This window comes from Eleginops maclovinus, chromosome 7, assembly GCF_036324505.1.
Source record: "Eleginops maclovinus isolate JMC-PN-2008 ecotype Puerto Natales chromosome 7, JC_Emac_rtc_rv5, whole genome shotgun sequence".
Classification (NCBI taxonomy): Eukaryota; Metazoa; Chordata; class Actinopteri; order Perciformes; family Eleginopidae; genus Eleginops; species Eleginops maclovinus.
In genome coordinates this window covers 5,374,039-5,401,228 of record NC_086355.1, presented here as the reverse complement: position 1 = coordinate 5,401,228, position 27,190 = coordinate 5,374,039, and the positions used below count along the sequence as shown (strand labels likewise).

The 27,190-nt window shown below is 39.0% G+C and overlaps 1 protein-coding gene across 1 annotated transcript in view; it reads right to left on the bottom strand.

Moving 5' to 3' along the window:
- The window catches only part of cntnap5a (contactin associated protein family member 5a), a 95,418-nt gene that overhangs the window by 48,502 nt on the left and 19,726 nt on the right, over window positions 1–27,190 (bottom strand). Inside the window, exons 3-8 of the mRNA XM_063888714.1 lie at window positions 26,341–26,534; window positions 15,227–15,374; window positions 10,823–11,026; window positions 9,513–9,697; window positions 7,097–7,240; window positions 2,022–2,289 (exon numbers count right to left, since the gene is read on the bottom strand). Of these exons, the coding sequence (XP_063744784.1) occupies window positions 2,022–2,289; window positions 7,097–7,240; window positions 9,513–9,697; window positions 10,823–11,026; window positions 15,227–15,374; window positions 26,341–26,534 (1,143 nt within the window). The remainder of the gene's footprint in view (window positions 1–2,021; window positions 2,290–7,096; window positions 7,241–9,512; window positions 9,698–10,822; window positions 11,027–15,226; window positions 15,375–26,340; window positions 26,535–27,190) is intronic.

Below are 27,190 nucleotides of genomic sequence, written 5' to 3'. Positions count from 1 at the left end.
TTTCATTTCACTTGACAGATCATTGAGGGGAAACTCTTAATTGCAATGGTTTGGATTCTTCATGGAAACCAAGACAAGGATAAAAAAAAAATAACAACGACAAATGTAAAATGATCACAAACTAACGAAACCATTAAAACTTGAGATGTATCCCTCAAGTTATGATTATACGTTGGGAATACGGAAGTATATATACGTAGAAGATAAATATCTGGGCAAGGTAATCCTTGCTGCTGGAAAGACAAGTGGCCTTAGATCCATGCACCAGACAGACAATGGCTGAATATCATCGGGAACATTATGAGGAATAATTGAGAAACTCAGAGGTTAAAGGTTATGGGAGACACATTTCTCAAAGGCAGGGGAAAATGGCACTGTTCTATTTAAAAGGAAACGCTTGTCTGTCTGTAACTATACCCTAGAAAGAACGCAATACAATAAAGTAAAACAAAATACAAACAAACAAAACACTTAGTTTGCATTAGAGATGCCATAATGCAAAATAAAAATATCTATTTGATGTGTGTGTGTGTGTGTGTGTGTGTGTGTGTGTGTGTGTGTGTGTGTGTGTGTGTGTGTGTGTGTGTGTGTGTGTGTGTGTGTGTGTCTCCTTTTTGCTTTCATACTCTTTTTTTCATCATCTACATCAGGGTTAAGGTAAAGATTTAAAAGGAGAGTGATGTAACTTTTTATGAAATGTGGACAATAAAGGTTTTTTCCTGTTATAGAACATAATTAGTAAAATAGTCAGGATACTTGAGATGTCACATAAAAGCCCCATAATTTAGCAAATAGGGTGATTAATTTCATAGGTGATTTGAAACGATTAATATGCTAAACAAGTAGCAGTGGGGGGAGGTTTAAGATCACATTTCTCATCATTTTAAGGAGATGCTGTGTTTTGTTTCAGTAGTGATGTGCTCTCAAATGAAAGCAGTTTTTTTTCTCCCAGGAGCCAGTCAGTGGAGCGTGAGTGTGTCTGATAAAACCCATCTCAGTGACGGAGCAATTCTGGAAGGTAATATTCAAATGTTCCAGTAAGGGCTATTTAGAAGAAAAGATAGCAGGGAGTATCACGTCTCTCTTGAGGGAAAAAGCCCACCCAACCCTATCATAAAAGAAATACAGTGATCGTCGATATCACAGGAATGAATCTCAAGGCGGAGTTTCAGACGGGTCCAGATGTTAAAAAATGTAAGGATGCATGATTATGAACATAAGACTGACGGGAAAACTGGCTCAAAATCCATTCGATTTCTACTCTCTATACTCTACAAGGTTTTTAATTAAGGCATAACACAAAGTCAGGGCTTCACTTCAGAAGGGCCCTGTGGAGATTTCCTCTTATCAAACAAAAGTTGTGTTTTCACTCAGTGGTAGTAAAACGTAAAGTGTGTATCCTAGAACTACAAGAAATGTGAAGAGAGCTCTGTGTTTCCCTCACCATGGAACATTTTTAAATCCAGCATTCATGTTTACATTGGCAATTGACAAATGGCCTTTCTGTTCTGACACTTATCACCAGATATCTGGGTGTTAAAGCCATGTTCAGCTGTGATGTGCACCACTTACTTAATAGAAACCCAGTTATAAAAACAAAGCTCCTAGAACACAAGTAAAAAAAAAAAGATCAACAGTGGACATGCATGGAAAGTACTGAAGCACTCTCATACTACTAACGAAAATACACCCTTTGAAATTGTAAAGCACATTTTGAAGATCGATTGTTTCGATAACGAATCCTCGAAAAAGATTATTATAACATCTTTGTTTCCGTGCAAATCCCAACTCTAACTTCCCCTCTTTATAAAAACACGCTTGTTCTATTTTAGTTATTTATTCTCAAATAATATTCTCAAATTCTCTTCTACAGATTTCGCTGGGGGTGAATACAATATTTAGATTTTGATTATTAATCACAACATAGCTTCTTTTTTTTTAAAGTAAAAGCACAAAGCATTGGAAATGAAATATTCATTTTGTGTTTCCTGTATGTGTGTGTGTGTGGCCTGTGCACTCACCGGCGGAGACCTGTGATTTGGGTCGTCCCGGGCTGTGGAGGGTCAGCAGCAGCCGGCTGTTGCTGATCTGCAGTTCCAGCCTGTGGGGCTCCGGGTTCAGCTGCACCGAGAGCAGCAGCCCGTCCGGGTTCCACGTCCTGAACTGGAAGCGAACGGAAAAACCTCCGCTGGCAGACGCCGCAGACGGAAGTGACAGGAAGCTGCTGCTGGAGCTCAGGAAGGTGCAAGCCACCAGCTGGGGCTGTGAACACGAGAAGGTCACGTTGCCCTGGAGGACAAAAAAAACCCCAAGGGTACACATTAACACAAATCTTCAGCTGCATGTTCGGGTGATTTGGTCTCACGGGAAAGCTCATTGTGACATAAGGATATAAACATCATGTTGATATGCACAAAAAGGGAACAGATGGTTCAAGAATCATGAGCAATCATAGTTGAAAACCAAAGCCGAAATATTCAAATGTAACCTTCAACAAGTTAGACTGAATTATTCGTCATCAGCAGCAATTTTTGCTTCTTCAGTGAAAATATTTCAAATAGAAAGGATTCAAAACAGCTGAATGTAATAGATTGTAAGCATGATGGTTGAATGAACAGTTTGACATTTTGTGATATATGCTTATCTGTTTCTTGCTTATAGTATTAAATGGGAATATTGTTACCAATCTCATGTGTATCATCTGTAATATACATATATATTATATCACAAACAACATATACTGTGTTAGTAAGCTTTAAAATGTGTGGACTTAAACCCATGCTAGCTGTTTCCACTCGTTTCCAGTCTTTATGCTAAGCTAAGCTAACTGGCTGCTGGCTCTGTTTCAACATCAAAGGAAAAATGGAAATTTCAGCACACACTGTTCACCTCTGCATTGATTTATTGGAGTTGACGTTGCATTCAAAAAGACCTTTCTCAAGACATAATTAATCATAAAGTGACACCCAGTGCATAACCCGCTTCCAACCAACACAGATAACAGACAGGGACTCTTGACAGTGGACCACAACTTTAAACCAATGTAGGAAACCAGCATTATGGGAACATATGAACAGTTTCCTTTCAAATTATAATGTAGTGAATACATCCTAAGGAAAAAAACAAACATGATTGTTATTATTTGAGGAGCGTTCTTGTTAATGTATAATATTTTTTTGCCATTAAGGGGCTCTGTGTGAAAACAATGGAGTGTATTGGCGGTTTATCATTGCGGTGGTCTTCTCCTAATAAGGATTACTTTATTGTTCAATGTCCATGATATTATTTCAGGGAGAAAAATGATCCGCAGAGGACTCTACCTATCCAATACAAATTGATCCGATGAGTAAAGCTGGATAAAACACATCTTTTACTTTGAAAATCTGCATTTTCACTGTGAATATTGGGAGGGTTAGCTACGGGCCTAAGGCTAAGTTTGCTCAGCTTATTACTTTGAAAAATTAAGATCCAGCCGCTGATGAGTATAAACTTTCTATCTGGTATAACTGTAGTTAAATACAACAGAGGTTTAAAATGTGGGTAAAACATGGCCTGAAACAGAATGGAAGTCAATTTATGATAACCATGGCATTGACGAATCGCTGTTACCTTAATTAGAATGTTCTCTCCTTTGGAAAATTGTTGTTTTGGTTGAATTGGTATTTAATTACAGAACTAAACATCAACAACTATCATAGGCCAAATTGTTTTTAGACATACGTTTTGTGGTATTGTTATTTCTTTCATTTGCATAATGTGTAAAACAAAAGCAAACAGAACACATTATGTCTTTTGCATCTGCGTCCTGAAACTCCTTAAATTGAAACATTTACCAAACAATTAATCAATCTATTCAATTGTATCAATCAAAACTACATAGGCCACAATTAGGTGTTTTTAATTGGGTCCCCCAGGGATAGAGTGTATTGGTATTTCGAAAAAGCACTAATTGAAATAGAAACAGAAAATAAAGATGAGGTTAAATGGAAACAAAATGGTTGACAGAGTCTGGAACTAAAATGGAATAATAGAACAAATCACAGGGACTCTGGTTTTGTAGAGTAAGGGTTGAATACAGTTGATAATTCATGATAGCCGTGTTGGAGATGTGTCCACGATCAGACACAGGAGAAAAAGCAAAAGTCTCCCGTCAGCAACATCACATCCATAATTTACAGGAGGAGTAGAAGTCCACACCCACAACGCTTGCCTTGTGTCCTTTGTGGTGCAGGAAATCAATTTAATTTAATTATAGCTTTATATTTACCATCCAGGAATAAGAGTTTATCTGTCTGCTAAACTTGTGGCACCGAAATGCTGAATGTATAGATCGACTCAAAGCGTTGAAAAACATTATAAACCAATGACAAGATTGAACCAATCTTGTCATTTAGCACTCTCTTGTCAAAGAAAGTATTTAATAAAGATTAATATCCCCTGCTTCAGTCCATGTGGCACAAAGGTTGTCTACACTCCAAACTAAGCGGAAATTGGGAAAAAGCATAGATCCAAGATTAATTCATGACATTTATTTCTTCCAAAGCAATATGGTAAATCATCCAAGATAAGGTCACACTTTTCCAGTGTAATTCTGTGTGGTGCAGAGGTCGTGTTAGGTAGATTCAGACGTGTCTGCTAAGGTCAGAGTCCTATTAGTCCCGGTGCCTGCAGGGCAGCACACAGCAATCACAGCTCTTTTACTCTCAATGCGATTCCCTCCCATCAACCTCAGGGAGATAGTCCCATTGAAATTCCATTACAGCTTTCATCATGACAGCCTCACTGCTTCTGTTGTCAGTAAAGGCTTTTTAACGCAGCAATCAGACTTTAAAGGCGAAGGGGTGTCTCAGATGAGATGTGGCGTGTGGATCTCCGGCCGACCTGTCTGATTTGTGAGGGGGGATGGACTCTTCAAATGAATCCATTCACACACTTGGAGTTAATGATATAGTGGTTATTCTCACAATGGATGTCATGATTGTTTCTTAACGCTTTTCTCCCCTTCCGATTTCTGACCAGAATGCCTTGAATCAGACTAATCAAATGCAGTCAAAATCAGCAGAGCCATTTTATTCAAAACAGAAACTTCTCTATAACTATTGGATGGATTGCCATAAAGTCAACCAATATCCATATATAACATACAGCCACGGAAAAAAATAGACCACAAATTTTCTCTTGTTTTATTATTTATAGGTATGTCTACTGACATTTTTTCTCTGTGTTGGAATTCAACAGACACTGGACTGGCTGCCATACATGTAGAGATACAGATTTAAGAGAAGTTTTGAATGGTCTCTTCATTTTTTCCGGAGTTGTATGTCAGAATGACTTCCTCTGACTCCTCCTATAGCAGCAACATGAGGTGGAAACGTCTTGTTTTGAGTAAAAATATCACGATAATTATTGTATAGATTGCCGTCACTTTTGGTACACTCGTTATTTCCAACCCTGGATACTCTTCATCTAGGTCATTATGGAAATATTCCTGCAAAATGAACTACATTCAGGACCCTCAGAGATGCTAAATGTTAATTGTTAGCATACTAATACACTAAATATGGTTATCATTATACCTTTGAAACATCAGCTTGTTAGCATTAGCACTGTGAGCATGGTGATGTTAGCATTTAGCTCAGAGGACCTCACATCATTGCACACTGGTAAGTATTATTCTTTTGTTTGTACTGAAAGTGAAGTAGTGACTCTTAATTTGTTTTTTACTTTATTTTTGACGAATGTTAATTGAATTGATTGCAGTTTAAAAATGAGGTGAACATTAAAATCTATTCGGTAGTGCAAAGCTGGACATCTCTAATAATCTAAAGGACATATTTTCTTTCTTTTATTCATACAGCTTAATGTTATACTTCTTTCTTTAATCATAAATGCATGTAAATCATACACGATAAATAAATCAATCATTGCTCAAGGAGAGATGAACCCTTGAGTTAATGGAACATAAAGTCGTATATACACCTGCCATACAGGAGACGTTTATGAATGTACATTCAACCCACATTTATTTACGTCAGACAGCTGTCATAATTTAATCTCCGGTCGTCACTCTCAGCAGAGACTCCAGTTTGTGCTATAGCTCCAAACACTTTACTGCCAACCATTACACTTGTCCTTAAATGTCATTAAATCAGTTTCCATCCCTAGTAGAGATTCTCCGGCGTGTACGATGCCTTTCGCATGGAAAAGTGATTTCTCACATGTCGGTGCTCTTAAATGCAGTAATTGTGTTCTCGGTAGAGAAGCACAAGGTGTAAACTGAGCTCAAGGACGGACTCAACCTGGATTTACAGGGGAAGCTGAAGATATATTTCCCGACATGGTACAAAGAGCCTTTATCCTTTGAGCAATAGAGCAGGACAATAGTTCAACAATCGTCTGATATTATCCTATCACAGTGATATTCAAAAGATATTGGTAAAAATAAATACAAAAGATGCCTTTGGGTCATTTATAAACAATGTCGTTATTAGAAGAATACACCCTTAGAGGATATTTAAATTCTGCATTTGACCCATCCTAGTGTTCGGAGCAGTGCTGCCATTATGTACGGCGCCCGGGGAGCAGTGTAGGGACAGTGCCTTGCTCAGGGGACACCTCGGTAGCACTTGATCTTTCGGGGACTTAAAACAGTCACCTCCCGGTTCCCAAGCGATATAAATAGAGAAAGCTGTAGTTATTCATTTCTAGCTCAAGGCATTTCTTGGGGTTTAACAATAAAAACATACCATTTGATTTGAGTGTGAAATCACAGGTCTTTTGGTTTTGAGATTTTTAGGAACTTGTATTATTCACATTTAATTATATTCACATTTGTTTAAAAAACAGCATATGTGTCTCTATAAACTCAAGCTTTTGTATGCACATACAATCAAATGTGTGAAATCCGAGATCTCACACATTTGATTGTACGTGCATACAACCTTGAACTCCTTGAAAATCAACAATGGCCTAAAAGATAAGTCTGGCTCTGCCCCCCCACTAAGCTATTCAGAGTAACATTATGGAAAGAGAGATCTTACACAGTTTTCTGTACGTGCATACAACCTTGAACTGCTTGAAAATCAATGCAACTCACCACGCTGTGTATCTGCGGCTTGCGTCTCTTTGCCAGGTCTATGATATTGATCCCGTTGTAGTAGAGGTTTTCCATGCAGCCGTGGAAGTTCTTCCTCAGAAAGGTGCCAGGTTTACCAGGAAGAGGGATGCCTCCAAAACTCAGCTTTATTGAAAGGGAAACAGAAGAACCCTTAGCACAAGATGCACAACTGAACAATCAAGCAATAAAAGATTAGATTCACCTTCTGTATTTCACTGTACTCTATGTTCAATTGTCACAGTCTTAAAATACATGCACAGACATATTATCACCGGTTGCTGCATGAACAGCTGAGCTTGTGATTCAGCAAGTGAGAAAACAACGCCTCCACACAGGATCCAAACATACACAGAGCGTCAATATGCATACCGTTGGCCTATTGTGGTCTGGGGCTTTTGTTCACCGTTTGGAATATGTTCTTAAGTTTCAAACAAAAGGGAATTTTAAGGCAACAGCAGCTTGAGAAATATGTTTTTATAACAGAAAAAAACACCCATGCACACAAAAAGATGTCCCTTTTTTCAGATTACTGTGTGGAAGAACTTGGCTGGCCTGCACACAGCCAATCATACAAGCTGAGAGCCAGCCAGACCTTATCAACCCAACATCAGTGTTGGACCTCACTAATGCTCATGTGGCTGAATGGATGCTAATCCCTGCAGCCAGGTTCCAAAAACCTCTTTGAAAGCCGTCCAAGACAAGTGCAGGCTGTTATAGCAGAAGATTAATCACATTTTGGAGCTAGCAAATAAATCTTAGCCACCTGAAAATAATGTCTCAGGCTGATGCAATGCATGGTTAGTTAGGAACCAGCTCTGTCAACACAAAAACAATCTATTGCACCGTACAATCCTCTGTATTCTGCACTGCCTTCACCTGTGAATATCTTCTTGCTGTGTAATATGTATGTTTTGTTTTAATTTTATCAGTATATAATATATATATAGATGCTTACAATAAATCATATATGTTGTATGTTTTTACTGATGTGTTTTTAAGGGTGACTTACAACATCTGTCCAGCGACAACAGATCAAAAAGTGCCTCTTGTGCATTTACAGAAATGTTGATTCATGCTCCCTGTCCCTGTTAAATAACCCCAACATATAATAAAATATTAATAATAACAATAAGATATATTTTTGATATTATCATTTTTAAATATACTTGAATATAAAGAGTTTTAAATATGGACTTGATGGTCACATAAATGATATCATATTTAACGCCTATTATTAAACTTTGATTTGACTATCACGTCTAAGGGAGGGGTTTAATCTCTTAAAGTAGGTTTTTAATATTTGTACAATATTCTGGAAAAACAAAGTTTACAGATTTAAAGTGGAGTGACTGAATGTTACAGCTAAGGGTAAGCAGTATATCTCTGGTACCTTTGGACCAAAAATCTATATAACCTTTAAGAAAATTGTAATTAAAGTCTGAGAGAAAATGTGACTTTTGCACCTTCTTTTGCAGTAAAGATAGCGTTCCTATTTGCTGTTCTACAAATAAAGATGTATCTCTTCAGATGATGAGAGCAACTATGTCAACAACTGCTTACACTGAAACACAAGACCAACCAGGAAGATGGACTTCAAAAAGGGAGTCTGACAATATCGTCGGATCGTTTCAGAGATGGAGAGAAATTGTTGCGAGTAGTTTAACCTTTCTGCTCAAGACTCACGGATACGGTAGCTATACGGAGTAGCTTGGGGCGAGCGATATTTTCCTCTTCATCTCTGAAAAAAGCACTGCTGCTTCTGTAGCTTGCTTTGACTTACAGCCACACACAGTTTGTAAAGAAAAGAGGAAGGCTAATAGAACTGCAGCTCAATGACTGTATCTGGACCACAATCACGATCCGGATGATGTTTAAAATTAATGACTAGTACTCGTACAGGTTACTGTATGAATCCCATGCATATTCCTGTGCTCGTCTGTCGGGAGGAGCTCGGGTCAGAGAGGGGAGTGCTGCAGGATGAAAGCTGTATTTTCAAATTCTGTTTTACCTGTACCTAGGGGTACCACTTGAATTACAATTTCCTCAAAGTTTATTATGGAATTTTTGCCCTATAGCGTTAAAAATGAACTGCCTCTCCCTGCTTTAAATGCAGTGCAAAGGTCTGTGGAGATTGGCAGTCCACTCGAAAGTCCTTTGAGACAACAAAGAAAAAAACCTTCTGTGCTCCTTTCTGTTTGTTGGTTTACTATCATTCATAATTAAACTCAAAATACCACTTCCAAGGGCTCACAGTCACATAATAGACGCTGTTTACTGTAACACTCCAAGGCTCATTACAATGATATTATTAACAGAGTGGTCAGGTGAGGGTTTCAGATATATATTCACTTTTACAAAGCCGCTGTTATGTAATTTAAACATCCCATTGACTCACCTCGTAGTCCACCTCCAGAGAGTGTCCTTCTCCTTTGGTTTGGAAGTGCTGTGTGTGGGAGTCCACTGTGAGGTTAACCTGCTTGTTGAAGCGCTCTATGTGAACAGAGTGCCACTGCTGATCATCCAGCAGACTGCCCACAGTGACTGCAACACGCCCGCTGCTGAACCTCAGCCTGCTGTCGTCTGCACAAACACAAAGAAAGCGGCAGGAATGCAGTGAGCAGCATTACACCTTCCACAGTGAACCTGTAAATACGCGAGTCAGAAAGCCAGAGCTCAGGTGTCAAAGGACCTAAACAGGCATCATCATTTCCTATACATACACTTTGATGATTATTTGATTTCCTTTCTTTAATATGCAACTACACTGCTCTACTTCTCTTATTTTTGCCTTTGATCTGCACTGTCTCTTTGCTGTAGAATTGTACATTTCCCCGCTGTGACAAATATGTAAAAATTAAGGGTTTCTAGACATCATTTCTAATTCAGATTCTGCTGTATACCGGAACAGAAAGCATTACATTGGTATAAAGGATGGCATGTACTGCTTTTATGGTTATTAAGAGAATACATTACACTGTAAACCATGAATAATTCATCATCATTCTGATAATCAAGAACTACATTTGGTTTTTTTTTGCTGGCATAGACATTTTAAATGGGACCATTTTTTGTATTATCCCTCATATTGATAATCAATTGATACGATTATCAATGTGACTTAAATATATGTTAAAGGGGCCCTATTATGCTTTTTGGGGTTTTCCCTTTCCTGCAGTGTGTCATAGGTTTTTGTGCATGTAAAATGTCAGAGTTTCACACAGAGGGTGAAAAGAGATTCTGCAGCACAGGCAGTATGAGGAAAATAAAGAGCTTATTGAACATTAAAGCACGGAGACATGTCCCAGGAGAGGCACAAAATACTGATATGAACTTGAAAATGAGCCCCTTCAGTGCAGAACGCCCATGGTTGATCTGGAAACCTTCACTCATATCTAAGTGTCAGAAAATTGCCAATAATTCAGAAATCCTGTTAGTACAACACTAAGCATTTATTTGTGTTTTCCCCCCTAATGAATGATTAATGTGATCTACATGATTACTTGTTGATTGACACTCCTAATTGAAATCAAACCATCCTCTGTTTCCTTGAAGTGTAAGAAAACAATCAAATATAACTCGTCCTAAGGATGTAGTAAAAACAAACACTCGTCATTGCTGGGTGGAACTCTGAATCGTGACTGTGACTAAACTGTTGTGGAAGTAGGACATTTATTTCCGAGGGAGAGGTTAGCAAAGCTCAGTTACCTAAGTTGAGGTAGAGGTCCAATCTTCCTCGGTGCAGCTCCAGGGTGATGTAATCTCCTCTCTGCCCCTCTCCGTGCAATAAAACCCCCTCGGCCTGATTGCTCTTGAAGCGCAGAGAGATCACGTCCTTCACCGTGGACATGGACTTCTGGTTAAACCGATACAGCAAGGAGCTTCTGCCGTCAAAGTCTGCCACATATGACTCTGTAATGGCATCAGAAAAAAAGTTCTTGGGTTAGTTATCCACCCTGTACTTTTATACAATCACAGGTAAAATACTCTATATTTGTAAACAATTGCACTATATTTTACAAATGTTGAAAATATGGTGTCATGGGTTTTGAAATATTGCTCCCACAATTGAATCGGCATGGATTTATGACCTGATTGCATCATAAATAGTCATTTTCCAACTTATTTGCAGCTAAAATGGTTTACAATCAGCTGTCAATAACATAATCACATGCATGTTAAAACAGAAGACAATTTCTAATGATAGATGTTGCCCGTGTCTCTAAGGAGGCAAGAGAGTTAGGAACATTGTGTTCATAACATAATCTAACATGAGATGGATTCATTTATTTCGGCATCGATCCGATTGTCAGAATAAGATTTAGTGTCATAAGGAACGATTCTTTGGGGATCGATTCCCCTGCCTCCAGTGACATGCTGTTTAATTTAAGGCATAACATTACCACTGGCTCCGATAATATGTAATAAATTCAATTTATTTTTTGACACCGCGATAATCAATTCAGCGTTGCCAGCATCAACACCACAACAATTAGAAATGTGTTTAAGCAGCAGAAAGAGTAGGATCAGTCTTTCCACAGTGGAGTCAAAACATAGCTACACATTTGTCACTCTGGTGGTTTCTGCTGACTATTTTATGATTATATCAAATACATGTTCCTCACATCAATCAGACTGAAAGATATTTATACCTCTTCATCCTTGGCTTTTTATTTACTGACTTTAAAACATTAAAGCTTTTTTATAGCTATCTATCTAAAGAGTTAGCTCGCCTATGTTAGCTGCCAGTCTATTAAGCTATCTAGCCAATGATAGCTATCTAGCTAGCTAGCTACCTTCAGATTGGTGGCTCTAATTTAAATATGTGTTGTTTAATGACCTATGGTTAAACTTGCAGTGTGGACCTGTTATACGGTTATAACAAAGAGAAAAATTGTGTCAACATTGTTGTCATGTGGTTTTTATTATCAGATCGGGTGCTCTCGTACAGCCAGCAGCTCCTCGCAGCTCTGAATATCGCTTTCAATCCCAAATATGTGTATTTTGGATAAACTGGTTACATATTGGTGAGGTAAATGGTTAGTTTCTCGCCTGAAAAAGTGTTAAAACTTAACAAACGTTCAATCAAAAGCTTTGAAAACAGTTTATTTGCTAAGTAAAAAGATTGATTAAGATGGCAACACCAACACACCAACACATAACAGGGCAACGTGGAGGCCCTGGAGCAGTGGAAGCATAATGTGAATAAAGTAAGTCATGATATCTGTTAGACAGCAGCAATCTGAGTTAGAAAATAAAGTAGGCAAACATCTCTATCAAAATGTTCAGACAATCAATCTCAATTACACTCTCCTTGTTTGTCATCAATGTACAATTGATTTCCAGAAGCCCTGAGAAATGGATTTGAGCTGAGTAGCATTGTCCGTGTCACCTCTATATAATCCTGACGCTCATGCCTATTGGAGTCTGTAATGCAGCTGAATGAGCTACAAGGCAATGTAACCTTTCTCAGACTTCTTGGCAGGAAAGTATTTTCTATAACTTAGTCATACATCAGTTATATTGTTATTCATTTCTTTTTTTCAGTGTAAGCAGACACATCAATCCCCAAAAATAGTCCATTGCAGAAACACTGAGTTCACAAGGCAGTTTTATACCTGTTTGCCCAACATTAACACACTTTGCTGCTGTGGTTGGGTACCATAAAACTGACTGATAACTGGGGAATATTCTGACGGTGTTTCACAGCGCATTAATCCACCTGCTCATCTAGTTAGTGCTGCTTCACAATGCGTGGGAGAGGTGCGTCAGTGAAACCGCATTAGATGTAGTTTATTGAGAAAAATAACTGTGAATGTGCGTCTTTTATCTTGCGCTGTGCGGTCACAGAGGTCCTGTTTGCTTTAGCATCTCATTACAAGTGCAAGTATGGAATTATTTTAATGTACTCATTCATGATTACATCTTGCTAGATAGTAATTGAATTGTGTTCTTTCGAGAATTCATTATCTTAAGATAATTAACTGCAGAAATGAAGCCAGACATTAAGGCCAGAGCACGCTGGCGCCTTTGATGCACACTTAAACCCGGCTGTGTCTTGGCATGCATCCGAACGCATCTGATGCTCCAGAAAAGCAGCAATCTTCACATATGTTCCCAGGAGTGGCACACCCCAGATACCGTTTCTTGATTACTTCTTCCGTCTGTGAGGCACATATGGTGCTGAGCGCTGCCCAGTGTGTGTTACACTTAGTTACTTCTTTTGTCATTTTGACTGTGTCCAATATGTGGGACACTTTGCTTTCACACTCAGTGCACACTCAGTGATATGAATGAGGTATAAAATCATGCAACATTTTTAAAAAACGAGGTATTTTTGTTGTGAAATCAACAACAAAGAAAAGAACATTCTGTATAAAAGCCCTGACAGGAGTTGGAATACTTTTTTAATGGTATTTTATTTTTTATTGAGACGTTTACATTTTGAATTGTTTATTTCTAGTCTTTTAATTTGACTCTGTACAATGCCTTGTCTTTTATGCTGCTGCAACGCAAAAAAAATCCCAAATTGGGATCAATAAAGTACTTCCATCCATCCATCCATCCATCCATCCATCCATCTTTTGGGTGGACAATGTTGGTGAACCTACGCATGGGTTATTACCTCAAAGCATCCCCCCCCCCCCAACCCTGCCTCTGAGGGCTTCCATATTTTATTAGATTTTTTTGTTTGTTTACTTTTTCTTTGTGAATCACTATAAGCTGCATGTTGTGTTTGAAAGGTGCCATCTGAGTAAAACGTTGTATTATTATAATTATTATAACACGAGGTGATAATTAAGTTTCTCTCTCAAAAGATAAACAAACAAACAAACACACTATTAGGATTTTTGTATTTATGGCTGTGAGTGTAAGCATCACAGACTGCATCAACAGCATTACTGTTATTATCCGAAATGTAATGACCTTAGCTGCATTGAGCATATTCTAACACAGTGGTTCTCAACTGGTCAATTCTCAGGACCCACGTTTTCCTTCGTCAATAAATCATCAAAGTTTTGAACTTTGGGTCGTGATTCAAAACTTTTTCTCTGTGTTGGAATTGAACAGCCACTGAAATGACTGCTATACATGTAGAGATAAAGATTTAAGAACAATTTGGAGTGGTCTCTTATTTTTTTCCGAGGCTGTGTATAAATATATACTATATAGAACATATTTTTTGTATTAAATAAAGAACAGACTTGGAGCCAATCCTGGATCACTACGTGACATGCATTTTTCAAAACCGTTTCTGGTCACAGACATTTTCAGTCAAAGATGAAAAGATTTCGTCCTTCAAAATAAAAGGGGCCTTCAAAATAAAAGTGGCCTTCAAAATAAAAATGGGGCCGCGACCCACCAGTTGAGAACCACTGCTCTAACATGATATGTCTCTACTACGTTTGTTTGTAGGCATTATTTAGCAAATCATGTTGGATTCTGCAGCATCATGCATCATGCAAATCTCATCACTTGTTTTATAGCTGCTACATGGTGAACTAAGCTATAACATAAATCTGCTTTCTAAACTAGCAAAGTCCTGTCAGGAGTATTCTAAGTTTTCTGGACAACAAATAAAGTCTTTATAGCTTCATAAAATGTTGTTTCTCTGCATGTTCAAAATGATATTCCCTTCCACTGTTAAGGATGCCGATGTTAATTGAAAATGCAAACATGGAGCCCCAGAGTCTCCACCTGTTCCTCCCATCGTCTTTAGCACTTAACTTAAAGAATTATTCAGGAAGTGTTGCACGAGATGACATCCCTGTGCATATATGTGTCACACCCTGACTGTCAGGCAATTTGATAAGCCATTTTACTGCTGTCTGGAGTATCAAACGGCACGTTAAAGCCAAGTGTAGAGAAAATAGTTCTCATTACTCTCCATCAAGAGAGTGAGGCTGCCGTGCCAAATGTATAAATGAGAAATTGTTCTTGGTGGTGTAAACCGCAGAGATTTGATGTGGGGACGGAGTGTTCAGAGTGTTGTATTAACTTGAAGGTGTGTGTGTGTGTGTGTGTGTGTGTGTGTGTGTGTGTGTGTGTGTGTGTGTGTGTGTGTGTGTGTGTGTGTGCGCGTGTGCGTGTGCGTGTGCGTGCGTTACTCACTGTAGGAGCAGCCGAACGCCTCCACTCTGAGGCCCATCCAGCCACTGGGGTTCCAGTCGAGGGGGACGAAGCGCAGGAAACGCGTCCTCACTGGGTGCGACAGCTTGTTCTGCACAACAGCCTCCGAGTTCACATTCCCCACAAATCTCTGCAGGACCAGAGAGGGACAAAGACCATGGTTATCCACCGAGAAATAAGGAAATTACCTCAGATCCGGGAGTGAATAGTAATATGTTCATTCACAGCGGTCTGCTTTTTTGAGATGCTTGAAATAGAAGCACAGTGAAAATATAAATCCTTGAATGGCACGGAAAACAACAAAGTGCTGACAGGCCGAACCCAAGGGCAACGTCTTCTTCCTATCCTTGAACATACTATTTGATGTTAAGTGATAAGAATCGTGGCCTGGTGTGGAAATATGAGAATATCCGTTTCAATGAGTCTATGTGAAGAGGAGGAAAAATCACCACTGAGGCAGCCAGGGGCAATAAGGGCTCTCGTATTGTGTTTTCTCCCTGCAGAGCTAAAAACAAAAACCTCTGAATACAATTGGGAGATGTCATTCTTCTTTTTCTATTCCAGCCCTCATCTATTCAGCCTGCAGCAGACAAAGCCAGGGGACATTAACAGAGAGTGAGAGTGAGAGACAAACAACCTTTCCTCTCAAATGACTGATTACCACCTCCGTCATAACTGATTCTAGGCAGGTGACATATCAGATCAATAAGCATCTCCTACTATAAAGGACCAAAAATATAGATCATTGACAGTGTAGCCCCGAGCTATTGTGGACAGTTCAACACACAGACAGACATGGCCAATATTTCAACTTTCCGCAACAGCAGAGATACAATTACCAGCCACACAAATGACCGTCCGATGCTTTCAGAATGCGGCAAAGCACAAGCATCATTAAATGCACCAGGATGCTGCTTCTTGGTAGATAATCAAGGCAACAGTGTGAGTGTTCAGGCTTTTATTGTGATTTATGCCACCACTTTCCCTTTTTGAGCCATTTACCGAGCAGGGACTGGTGGCTGAATCTTAACACAAGCCAGGCTTCTTTACACATGCACAGTATTTCAGGGCTGCACAGGACGGATTAACGAATGGCGCTAGGGCTTTGTACACTCGGTCAAATCAAGTGTTTTACGTTTTACTAGAGTAAACTAAATATGAGAAACACTTTGGCCTTGAAATATCAAGATTACTGACTATTTTTTTTTTCTTAATAACTTTTTCTAAAAGCTTTCAACCAAAAACATCTAATGGAGCCGTCAGTCTTTTATTGGGAACCAGGCGGATGAAAGCGTGTTGCTCTGCTCTTACCACGACCTTGTTATTTCCAGGCTTTTGTGTGCGAAAACACTGCGGTATAAGACTATTTCAGCATTCCACATTGCTATTCTAAAGCTGTCAAAATATACCTTCATGTCTCAAGCATTTCTTCATGAAACATGTTCAAAACAAGACGAGTAACAGTCAAAAGAACACACATGTTGGATTCAAAACATGTTTAGTCATTCTTTTTAAATTAAAAACATGACTTATCTTCATCACTGATGTGCGGTTTATTGTGCTTTGACTGACAATGCTGGCAAAGTATGCACACAAGCCACCACCTGTCACACACACTGCTTCATATGTTGCTAAACACATGACATCACCTTCTAAAGAAACCTCGGCCAATTTAAACCGGTGTGAAAAGCAATGACAGGACGGAATGAATACGAGCAACTGTTTTTACCTTGGTGGAAAATGTGTATGCATGAAAGACACGTCTGCATCCACGGGGTAGATATTCCGGGTATGGAATATGTTTGGTATCCAGCTTGTTAAACTTTTCTTTTCCTTATGTTTTTGTTATCATCATTAACCCCGTCTTTCCACTCAACTCCCAGCTGAATGTGTGGAAAGTCTAATGAACCAAACAAACTCTGATTAAGGCTGCACTGCAGTTTTCAACCAATTCATTAGCTAGTAACACACGGACACGTCAGTGTGAGTCATTAGCATTCAACAGCAATATCACTACAAGAATACCACCGGGACCGTCCTGGGGTATGACGTTTGTTTTTTTTCCTCTTTGGAATAACTTGCATCAGAACATCCTGTGTGTGTTTCAGCTGGGGGAGGAATTAAGGTCCCTGAATGAAAACCTGAGGGTGCAGAAGATTTTCAGGTCCAGAGGAGGGGGTCAGTCCTTATCCACATAAACAGCCTTAACCCCCACCGCGACTTCATTATTTCTATTTATGCTTCTGTCACTGTGGAACAGTCTCCCTTCCCATTCATTAAGATTCTTTACTCTTCCTCTCCAGTGATGAGCTCCCTTGTGTCAGATTTCCTTTCTGTTGCGTACAGCGTAGACGCATACGTTTATTTTAATCAATGCACGGGGGATAAACCCCGCTGCTGGCAATGAAGATGCTACAGTATCTTGCAAAAGGTCATTGGTCAGTTAACAGCCTAAGGGAAGACATAGTAAGCAGGAGTCTGAGAGTGTGTGACCTTGCCGTGACTGGAAATGCTAAAATATTTCCCCCCGGCGGCCAGTCAGTCAGCCATAGTCCCCTGACCAGGATCAACAAGGCTTTAGACAAGTCTTCAAAATGATAGGAAGAAGCAGAGGATACATTTTCTGTTAATGTCAATAAAATAATGTCTACGAGTATTGGAATAAATGTAAAGCTATGGTTCAATTGACACTCATTTATTTAATGTATTTGTAATTCATTCGTTACTTATTATATCTTTTTTATTTTCTGTATTTTCATGTAACTAAACCACTGCTTTCAAATACAACCCAAACTCTAAGGCATGTTTTGTTTATTTATTGATCAAATTTGGGTTACTGTTTGATTGATATTAATTTACATTATTTTCAAATCATTCGTTGTCCACATTTATTTACTTTATTTTGAACTTCATATTTTCTTTTTCCTTCAAGAGAATAAATGCTTTCAGATACAAGGCAGATTTTTCTGTTTTGTGTATTCATTTTGGGTTACAGTTATATAATGCTATTATTTTGAAGTATCATTATTTATGTGAAATCATATGGTTAGTATTTTGAACAAAGTACAGGTAGACAAAATCAGTCAATAAATCATAAATATTATGTATTTAAAATAATGTATTAAATGAATATCACTATATAATGTGTCTAGAGTTGCATTTAAGGTACTGTCTACAGCCTCACTCTCAGCCCCGAGAGGCTGCACATGCTTTGAGCTTAATGTTAACATCGCCATGGCAACTGTCTCAAGCGCACCCTGGGTATTCACCAGTGGGCTCGATCCTGCTAGTGGGGATATATGTTCCCTTTATCAGCCTGATAATTTGCTTCCTCAACATATCCACGTGGATCCAAAAAACATACTTAGAGAGTTACGCTTCCCTTGCCTGTTCTAGTGGTAGCATCGTTAGTTTCTGCAGAAGCTTCAGAAACAACGCTTTTTAGGAATTAGACGTTACACGTTTGTGCATTCAAGCAACACTACAGGCAACGTGTGTTCACAGGCAAGCGGATTTCTACTGTAGAATAGTGTTGGAATAACTTCAATTTTGATATGATGGTAGTGCCGGATGATAACTTCATCAGGGTACGTTAAATATCCGCACACAACGTCATCACGATCCTACAATTGCCGATATATTTCAACCAGATCTCCAAATGTAAACCTATTGATTGATTAGAGGATCCGTTAAGTAGATTCGGGCAACTCGTGTTTCCATACTTTGAGCCAGAGTTTGCCTGAATTTCCTGTGAGATAAGGTTGTGGAATATTGCGAGTGGAATCTTGATACACGATGCAATTACGCAGATAAAATTAGCTCAAACAAAACACATTTTAATCCTCGTTAGATTTCCATCTACCTGAACTGCTAACAAGCATGGAAATTATGTATGAATTCCCCCCTAACACACAAGAATTTGTTTCACACATTTGTTCAAAGCTGCATTAAAAATAGATTCCTGAATAAGTCTTTTCAAGGATAATGAAGGTAATTTGAAACCCTTTGCTAGAATATACTCCTCTTCGCACCTGTGAATATTTGCAAATAACATGCAGCTAATTCACCATGGGGTAGACGGCAAATATTATACAGGGAATTAGGTTAAAGCGGTATTTAAAAAACGGGGGCTCTGCCGTTTTTAGAGTTTACTTTAGAAGTACCAGCAAGCAAAGTCCATCCATTTATCCATCCAAGATAAGTCACTTTGAGTTTCACAGCGCATGATAGAAGTCCATATTTAATTTACTAAATGCTTCCGCAGACTGAAAGTCATTTTCAAAGATTTTCTCCTCTGGTCTTCGCTAATTAGGTTAATATCAGCTTGTAATTTAGTGCCATCATGTCGTTTCACATGTTCATCCCAAACCTCTATAAGGCTTATAAGACTCAGAATAAGCAGGACACATTCAGATCAGAGAAACATGACAGGAAGTTAAAGGAAGAAACTTTGTAATATTCACACAAGAAGGCAAAGTTCTATGCCTATATGTGTTTTCTATATGTCAAATACTTTAGTAATAATATGTATCATCTATGCTCAGTGTCTTTGTGAGGAGCTTAATGATGAGTTTGTCCTTCAATAATTACTGTCCAGATTACCATAGTATGTGGTATGGATACTAATGGTTCTCAGAGCATGGCTGTCACTGATTTCAGCCTGTGACTTTTTCTCTAGAGCTATCATCAGAGAGAAATGAGACCCACCCAAAAAAAACTGCTGTTGTAAATACACAAAAAAAGGCAACGTTGCACACAATAGTGTAAGGGACATTTGTAGATGATTTGAAGTGAGGATGTGCAGATAATTATTCAAAGTGAGTCCACTGACTAGATCTCGCTGAGCAAAAACCATTTTAGTAATTTAAAAGAGTGTATATTATGTTTGATTTCAGTCTGATCTAAACTAAAAACAAAGGGTGGATCTGCGTCATAATACATGCTTAGTTCCACAGTTTGGATAAAAGTAGTGCAAAAGTGAAGAGCTTTTTGTAGTAGTCAACTTTAAGTGCTGAAATGGATTCCAAATATAAATCTAATTCAATTCAGAAAAATCTGAATTATTAATTAAGTCACTTTTGGTCAGATCTCCAAAAATGTTTCACAAGTGGTCATCATGCTCTTCTTTACTAAAATTAAAACGTGAATTTATATGAAATCCAAGATCCAGGAGCATGTTCATGGCAAGCCTGAGCCAGCACCAACTGCTTCTACTTAATCAGATTCTTTTTAAGGTGGTTAAAATACGATTACATCCACAGCGGTACATTGCTTTGCTGATGTGCATTCACTCGCATCTGCTTGTTCCAACTTAGGTCATGCCAACCACCATCTAGTGAAGGTAATACATTATCTTCGGATAAGTACCTCACAACCCTATTTCAAACTTTCCCTTTCAGAAGAAATGTCTGTAGCACCACTCTCAGGACCCATATTTCACTTTGCTAAACTGCACTGTGTTAAAGGGGCCCTATAGGGCTCCCCTTCAGGTTCATATTTACATGCTTTGACGTTCAAAGTGGTATTTTTTGTCATACTGCCTGTGCTGCAGCACCTATTTTCACACTCAGTCTGAAACCAGTAACCAATCTGCTCTGACTGGTTACCTGGCCGGCTCTGCTTGGTCAACCATTTAGAGATGTCCCGCCCTTTAGCCTCTCACCTGTAATGTGTTGAAACGCTAGCCAATAGAAGCACTGGCGTTACCTAGTGTTGCCACAATTAAACAAAGGAGTCGAATGGAGGTGTTTCAGGCATGGAGGGGGAGTGTGTGGGAGAGAAACTCCCTTCTTACTGTAACTATTTCACTATTTCATATTTGCAAAGCTGCTCTTATTGTTGATACATTTAGTTTATATTTAGTTATACTTAGTTTATACTTAGTTATTTAGTTTATATTTAGTAATATTTGATGTATATTTAGTAGTTTAGTTATATTGAGTGTATATTTCTCTTCCTTCTTTGTATTGAACTGTTGCACCTCAATTTCCCTCGGGATAAATAAAGCTTCTTGAATCTTGAATCTTGAATCTGGAAGGAACTTCAGGATTTCAGCCTCTGCAGACCATTGACATGCTCAAAATATCTGTATACCACACTACAGGAAAGGGAACATGCAGAAAGCATAATAGAGCCCCTTTCAATATCCAGACTATTGGAAAGACATAACACATGTAAAAACGGATTTGTTTGTTCCAAATCATCTCATTTTTAAGCACTGCAGTATCCAGGGGATGCCAGCAGGATTGGCGACCTTTAGACTCATTTTTAATGGAGCTCATTTTTCCATCGAGCTAATTTGGCTCATAAAGCTAAGAATGGCTGAGAGCTAGCAGTCCTATCAGCAGCTGCTGCTCTCTCATTAGTCCCCCTCAGTTCAGTTTCTGGCAGTGAACAGTTACCTTTGAGCTTCACTTGTTAAAATGCCAGACGGATGTGAGTACGTATCAGCCAAAGGTCTTGGTGAACGCTGTAGTAAGTCAGCTTGAGTGTGAGTCTTGGAATAAGAGATTTCTGACTAATTGGCCGACATTCATCCTGCACCATATAAATTATACTATAAATCCAAGTTCACATGAACACCAAAGAAGCTATGGGTGGCGTGGGGTTTAAATTGTCTTTGTGAGTGTGCATTAAATAAACATTAGTAAATATAAAGCCCAATAAAGGCTGCGTTTAATGCTTGCCAAGTTTTCGGGGATGATTTTGTTTTAACTGGTACGATACAGCGCTGTATGCTGTTGTTGAAAAAAAGTTCACTGTTTTATGTTTTCATCTGAAGCTATCACCCAAGGAGTAGCGATGGGAAACTGTGGACAGTAATCAGGGCTTTCCACACGGATATAAAGAAAGTCAGCCAGCTGGAACAAGCAGTCATTTGTGGGGTCAGGGGGCAAACTCACCTGGAGAAAAGAAATTGGCCATAATAAAGTGCAAAATATGGCACATTGTAATGCCACTGATCCATCATATGGATGCCCCTATTGCATATTGTAATAGGTTTGCCCACCCATCTGTAAACATGAAGTTAATTAATGTAAAGCACAATTAGGTTTCTAGCGTGTGTATGCCCAAACAGTCTGTAAATATTGATTCATATTTATAACCACACCTATTCATGACTGATCATACATTTTGTAATTAAAAATCAATGATATTTTTGGGAGAAAATTCCCAGTGTCTCAGTCAAATTGACTATGTTAATATTTGCCATTTTGTGGCAGTAATTCAAAACTAAGTTCTTTCCTCTCTAAGATAAACATATTCATCTCTAGTTAATCATCTGAAATGCCATATACACAGTTGCTTGATTGTACATTAAATTTGATCTGAGGCATCAACACACTAAGATGCTACTTAAATCCCCACGCCCATTCAGAGCCTACAAAATGGGCAATTTACACATAGAAAAAGCCCTGCTCTTGCTTTAAATGTTTGAGTAGTATTTGTTGTTATATTTAAACCCTCTAAAAGAATTGCGTTACACTAATTTCTATTCAGGTTGACAATTGTGCATGGAAAGACAAACTATTTGGGGAGAAAAGGCATTCAACAACAAACATTTTAAACTAAAAAAATAAGGTGTGTTTTTACAGACATAGAAAGTATACTTTAAAGACTATTTCAGCCTTGGACTAATACACATCTTAACCTGTTTTACAATAAGAACCTTTTTATTCAAACTCATAATGTTTTCTTTTTCTATTACTTCCTCCAGTGGATTAAAAACGATGGAGGAGAAACTACTTATTAGCGGCACAAAACACCTGACCTGATGTGGTCTACACAAAGAAAAAATGCCACTTTGCAGCATTGACATGCCAGTGGGAAATAAAACACTCTGCTAATTGGACTGCCAAGTATAAAACTCCCATAAAAACTACTTAACATCTTGTCAGCAGCAGTTGACGTAACTGGGGCAAACACAATTAAGGATTAATAACATGTGTCAACATCGGGCTATTTTCTGTTAACTTTATTCTTTGTATAACCTGCCATAACAAGCCATGACGGTTCATTGATGACCAGAAAAACTGTTTAATAATTGTGTTGACACCTCCAACCCCTCACACCTCGATATGTGTTGGAAAAAGAGAGAGGATTATTTGACTCTCACCTGTAATGACATCAATGAATCTGTCCACAGAGAACAGAGCATGGAAAGGTGATGAAAGTTCATGTGACATAGGACTGATACATTGGGTAATTAAGGAACTGCAGGTTTCCCCGAGCAAGTTGTTATCCAAGGCTTAGGGAAATGATAGTATATCTGAAAACAAATGAAATATGTAATAAAAACCTATGGGTGAATAAGAACTTAAAGTCAGGGAAGATTTCTGATTTTTGGACAAGTTGCAAACATAATTAAAGGGGCCCTATTGTGGTTTTTGGGGTGTTCCTTTTCCTGTAGAGAGTTACATAGGTTTTCTGTGCATGTAAATGGTCTGCAAAGGCTAACATCCCAAAGACCCCTTTAGAAGGAGTTCCTGAAACGCCTCCAGTGGTTTCCTTCGTTTACTTCCGCATCAAAGTGACATCGATATGTAATACTCGCACTTCTATTGGCTAGCGCTCACAACAGAGCCGACCGATTAACCAATCAGAGCAGACTGGGCTCTGGTTTCAGACAAAGGGTGAAAAGAGCTGCTGCGGCACAGAAAAATAAAGAGTGTCAGGGGTGGGGAAACAGGACCGAAGTGCAGTAAATCAAGGGGAAGCAGGTAAGGGTCAAAAACAAAAGGCGAGCTTTATTCAAAAGCTGTTGACGACAACAAGAATCAAGGGGAACACAGGACATGCAAAAACACTTAGCTCCAGGCATGAAGGGCGACAGGAACAGGCAGGTATCTTGGACAAGATCAGTGAAGAAATGACGACGACCGAACAACAGACAAAAGGGAGACAGGGACTAAATACACATGGGTAATCACAAGACGAGAGACAGCTGGAAGGGGGAGGAGAAACACAGGGGCAACAGGTGAACACAATGACACAATCAGGCACAGGAGGGAAACGCGGACAGGAAGTGAAGCTTAACCTGACACGAGAGGGGAAAACATTTCAAAATAAAACACAACACAAGGACATGACAGACGAAAGAAGCATCATGACAAAGAGCTTTTTCAACATTAAAGCATGGAGACATGTCACAGTAGAGGCACACATATGTACCTGAAAATGGACAGAACATGTCTTCTTAAAGATCTATTTCTCTAAATCTGTTACCCCCCCCCCCCCCCATTAATACTAATAGGAACATTACACTTGATGAAGATGCCAGCTCATTTGAGAAAAGCCCACACGAACAATTAGATGTGTTGAAAGCTGATATGAACAACACTTTCTCTAAGGATATAACCTAGATACTGTACTCCTTAAAAAATAAAGTAGCATGCTGGTTCAGCTCCTTTCTCATCTTATTAGTGTTTTCTTCACAATTGGGTGATTCCCAGATGGAAGGGAAAATGCCATGGTATTGCCTATTTTAAAATCCGGGGACACTGAATAGATTAGTGACTACGGAGCAATTAGTCTTCTTTCAGCCCCGTCTAAAGTGCTGCAGAAGTTTGTCTCAGAACAATTGCATTTGATTCCATGAAACTAAATATTTAAATAAATCTCGATACACAAATGTACACAACCATTGATGTCATGGTTTGAAAGGTTTTAAAAAGTGTGTTGTGATTAATTAAGGTGTCTTTTCTTTGCAAATTGAAATAGGAATCCCCAAGGAACTTTCTTGGGTCCCCTCATTTTCTGTTTGCACTTTCCAGAAATAGGGATAGGTCTTCAAATGAACCAGCTGGCAAAATCTGTGAAGCTCTTGCAGATGTATGTATGTTTTAGCAGGTTTTACTTTGATGCCTCCTGTTTGACACTGAACACTTAAGAGTATAAAGTCAATCTATATTACTTAACATGCTACCTGCAACAGAATCCTTGAATGTTAGAATTGAAGGTAAATGTGTGGATGACTTCAGATATCATATGTTTATTTCTGACACGAGGTAACTTTAGAGTTACACTTCAGGTATGTCTTGAGGTAAAGCCTGTGTTAAATTGAATTGGACTATACCCTCAGTCTTTATTCAAATTCATCAAGCAGTGACAGAGCTGCAGGTCCACCAGGGCAGCTTCAAGTCGCAATGGTTAGGTTCTGCAAAACCTTTGTTGCTCTCAAGCCTTTTTTTTTTGTGAAAGCAGAGAAGTCTTGCTAACGAATCACTTGCAATTTGCTGCAAACTTCCCCTTTTACCTACCATCGAAATCCTGATTAATTCAGCATCAAACCTTCGCTAATGTCAATCTTTAATATGAAGTGTGCTTTGTTGTATTGTCACGGTATTCAGTTGACTTTCTCTCATCTAATTGTTCGAGTCTACACGTTTCATTATAGTCATTATAAAGTTTCGCGCACCTTCTTCAAATTTAATTTCCGAGACTTTTCAAGGACCATCGAGGGCCCAACTTCCTCAAATTAAAGGACCCAAGACAGTTGAGTTGGAGACACGGATCAAGGTTAATTACTGATAAGACACTGGCAATTTATATAATGAAAGCAAGCAGGCTTTACAGATACGCACAAACAACCGTTATAAAAGAAATAACCTTGAATGAGAGAACATTTCTCAATTGTGCAATGATACGGTGACGGCAGACTGTGTGCCCTCTTCTCTAATGCATCGCAGCAAAACAACATGTTTTTCAAGTTGAGCGACAGAGAAAGAGACTTATTGGAGACTTGAAGAGCTAAGTGAAGGAACATTGCTTTTTCTGTTTTCAAATACTTTCAAGGTCTTCGTGTTTTCTCCTAACTTTCACTAAACTTTCAAGAAGCGGAGGGATCAATTACTTCAAGAGGTAAGTATTGCAAATAAACACGATTCTTACATTAGGGTTAGGGTTACCTTTTTCAAATCTTATATAATCGATTATGCATATTCCCTGTAATGTCTATATATTTCTTTAACTATAAATAGCCAAGTGTAAGCAGCAGACTTCCAGTAGACGTATATACTGTAAGTCTAAGCATACAGCACACCAACGATAAGTCATCCAGAGAGGTGATGCAATAACAAATGTGCATGCAGACTCACCCCTACTCCGTCCTCATGCCTGTACTGTTTCCAGGCCCGGCCCGTGTCACTGTAGAGTAGCAGGTAACTGCTGACCCAGTCCCAGCTGTCATAACGACCCTGTGTGGCCACAGCCGTCACCTCCATCTGCTCCCTGAGGTCCACCTGGAGCCAGGGCTCTTGATCTGTCACCATGGGAGACCAGCCTCCGGCTCCTGAGGGAGGGAAGAGAAATACAGCCAGAGGGCGGCCATTAAACATCCATATTGTGGATATCGATACGATGAACGGTGGGTTGTTGTGATTAATGTTGAGTCGCCACAGGGCTCGGATTGCAACAATGTATTCAGCCCTGATGTGAATACAGGGAGTGATTGCATATGAAAGACTTCAAGGTGAAGTTACACTCCAGTAGACACAATAGAGGTCAGCCGCCTCACTTCTTGGAAAATAGCTTATTCATTTTGAAATGTGTGCAGCCCGGCTGGAGAGCTTATGAAGAGCAGAATCCTGCTAGCTCAACAAGCTTACCTCTGTTCCACAAGTCTCCCCTCAACAATATTGAGTGTGCCTGTCATTTGTCTCCCTGGAAAACTGAAACATGAAACTGGATATTATTTGTTCATATCATCTACAAGTGCACCTGCTGGTAGCATTTGAGCACCTTTTCTACTATCTTATTACTGTTGTTTGTTAGAATGCACGTCTGTGTCTCTAACAATATGCTGATGGAATATATATGAAGTATGTCTGAAGCTTGAGGGAGCTGTAGATCTTTTGTTCACAGAGACATTATGCATTGTATCAGGAGTCCACAGTAAAGGAAGTTCTGAACCTTTGACCTCATATGTGCAAACATCATTATACTCAT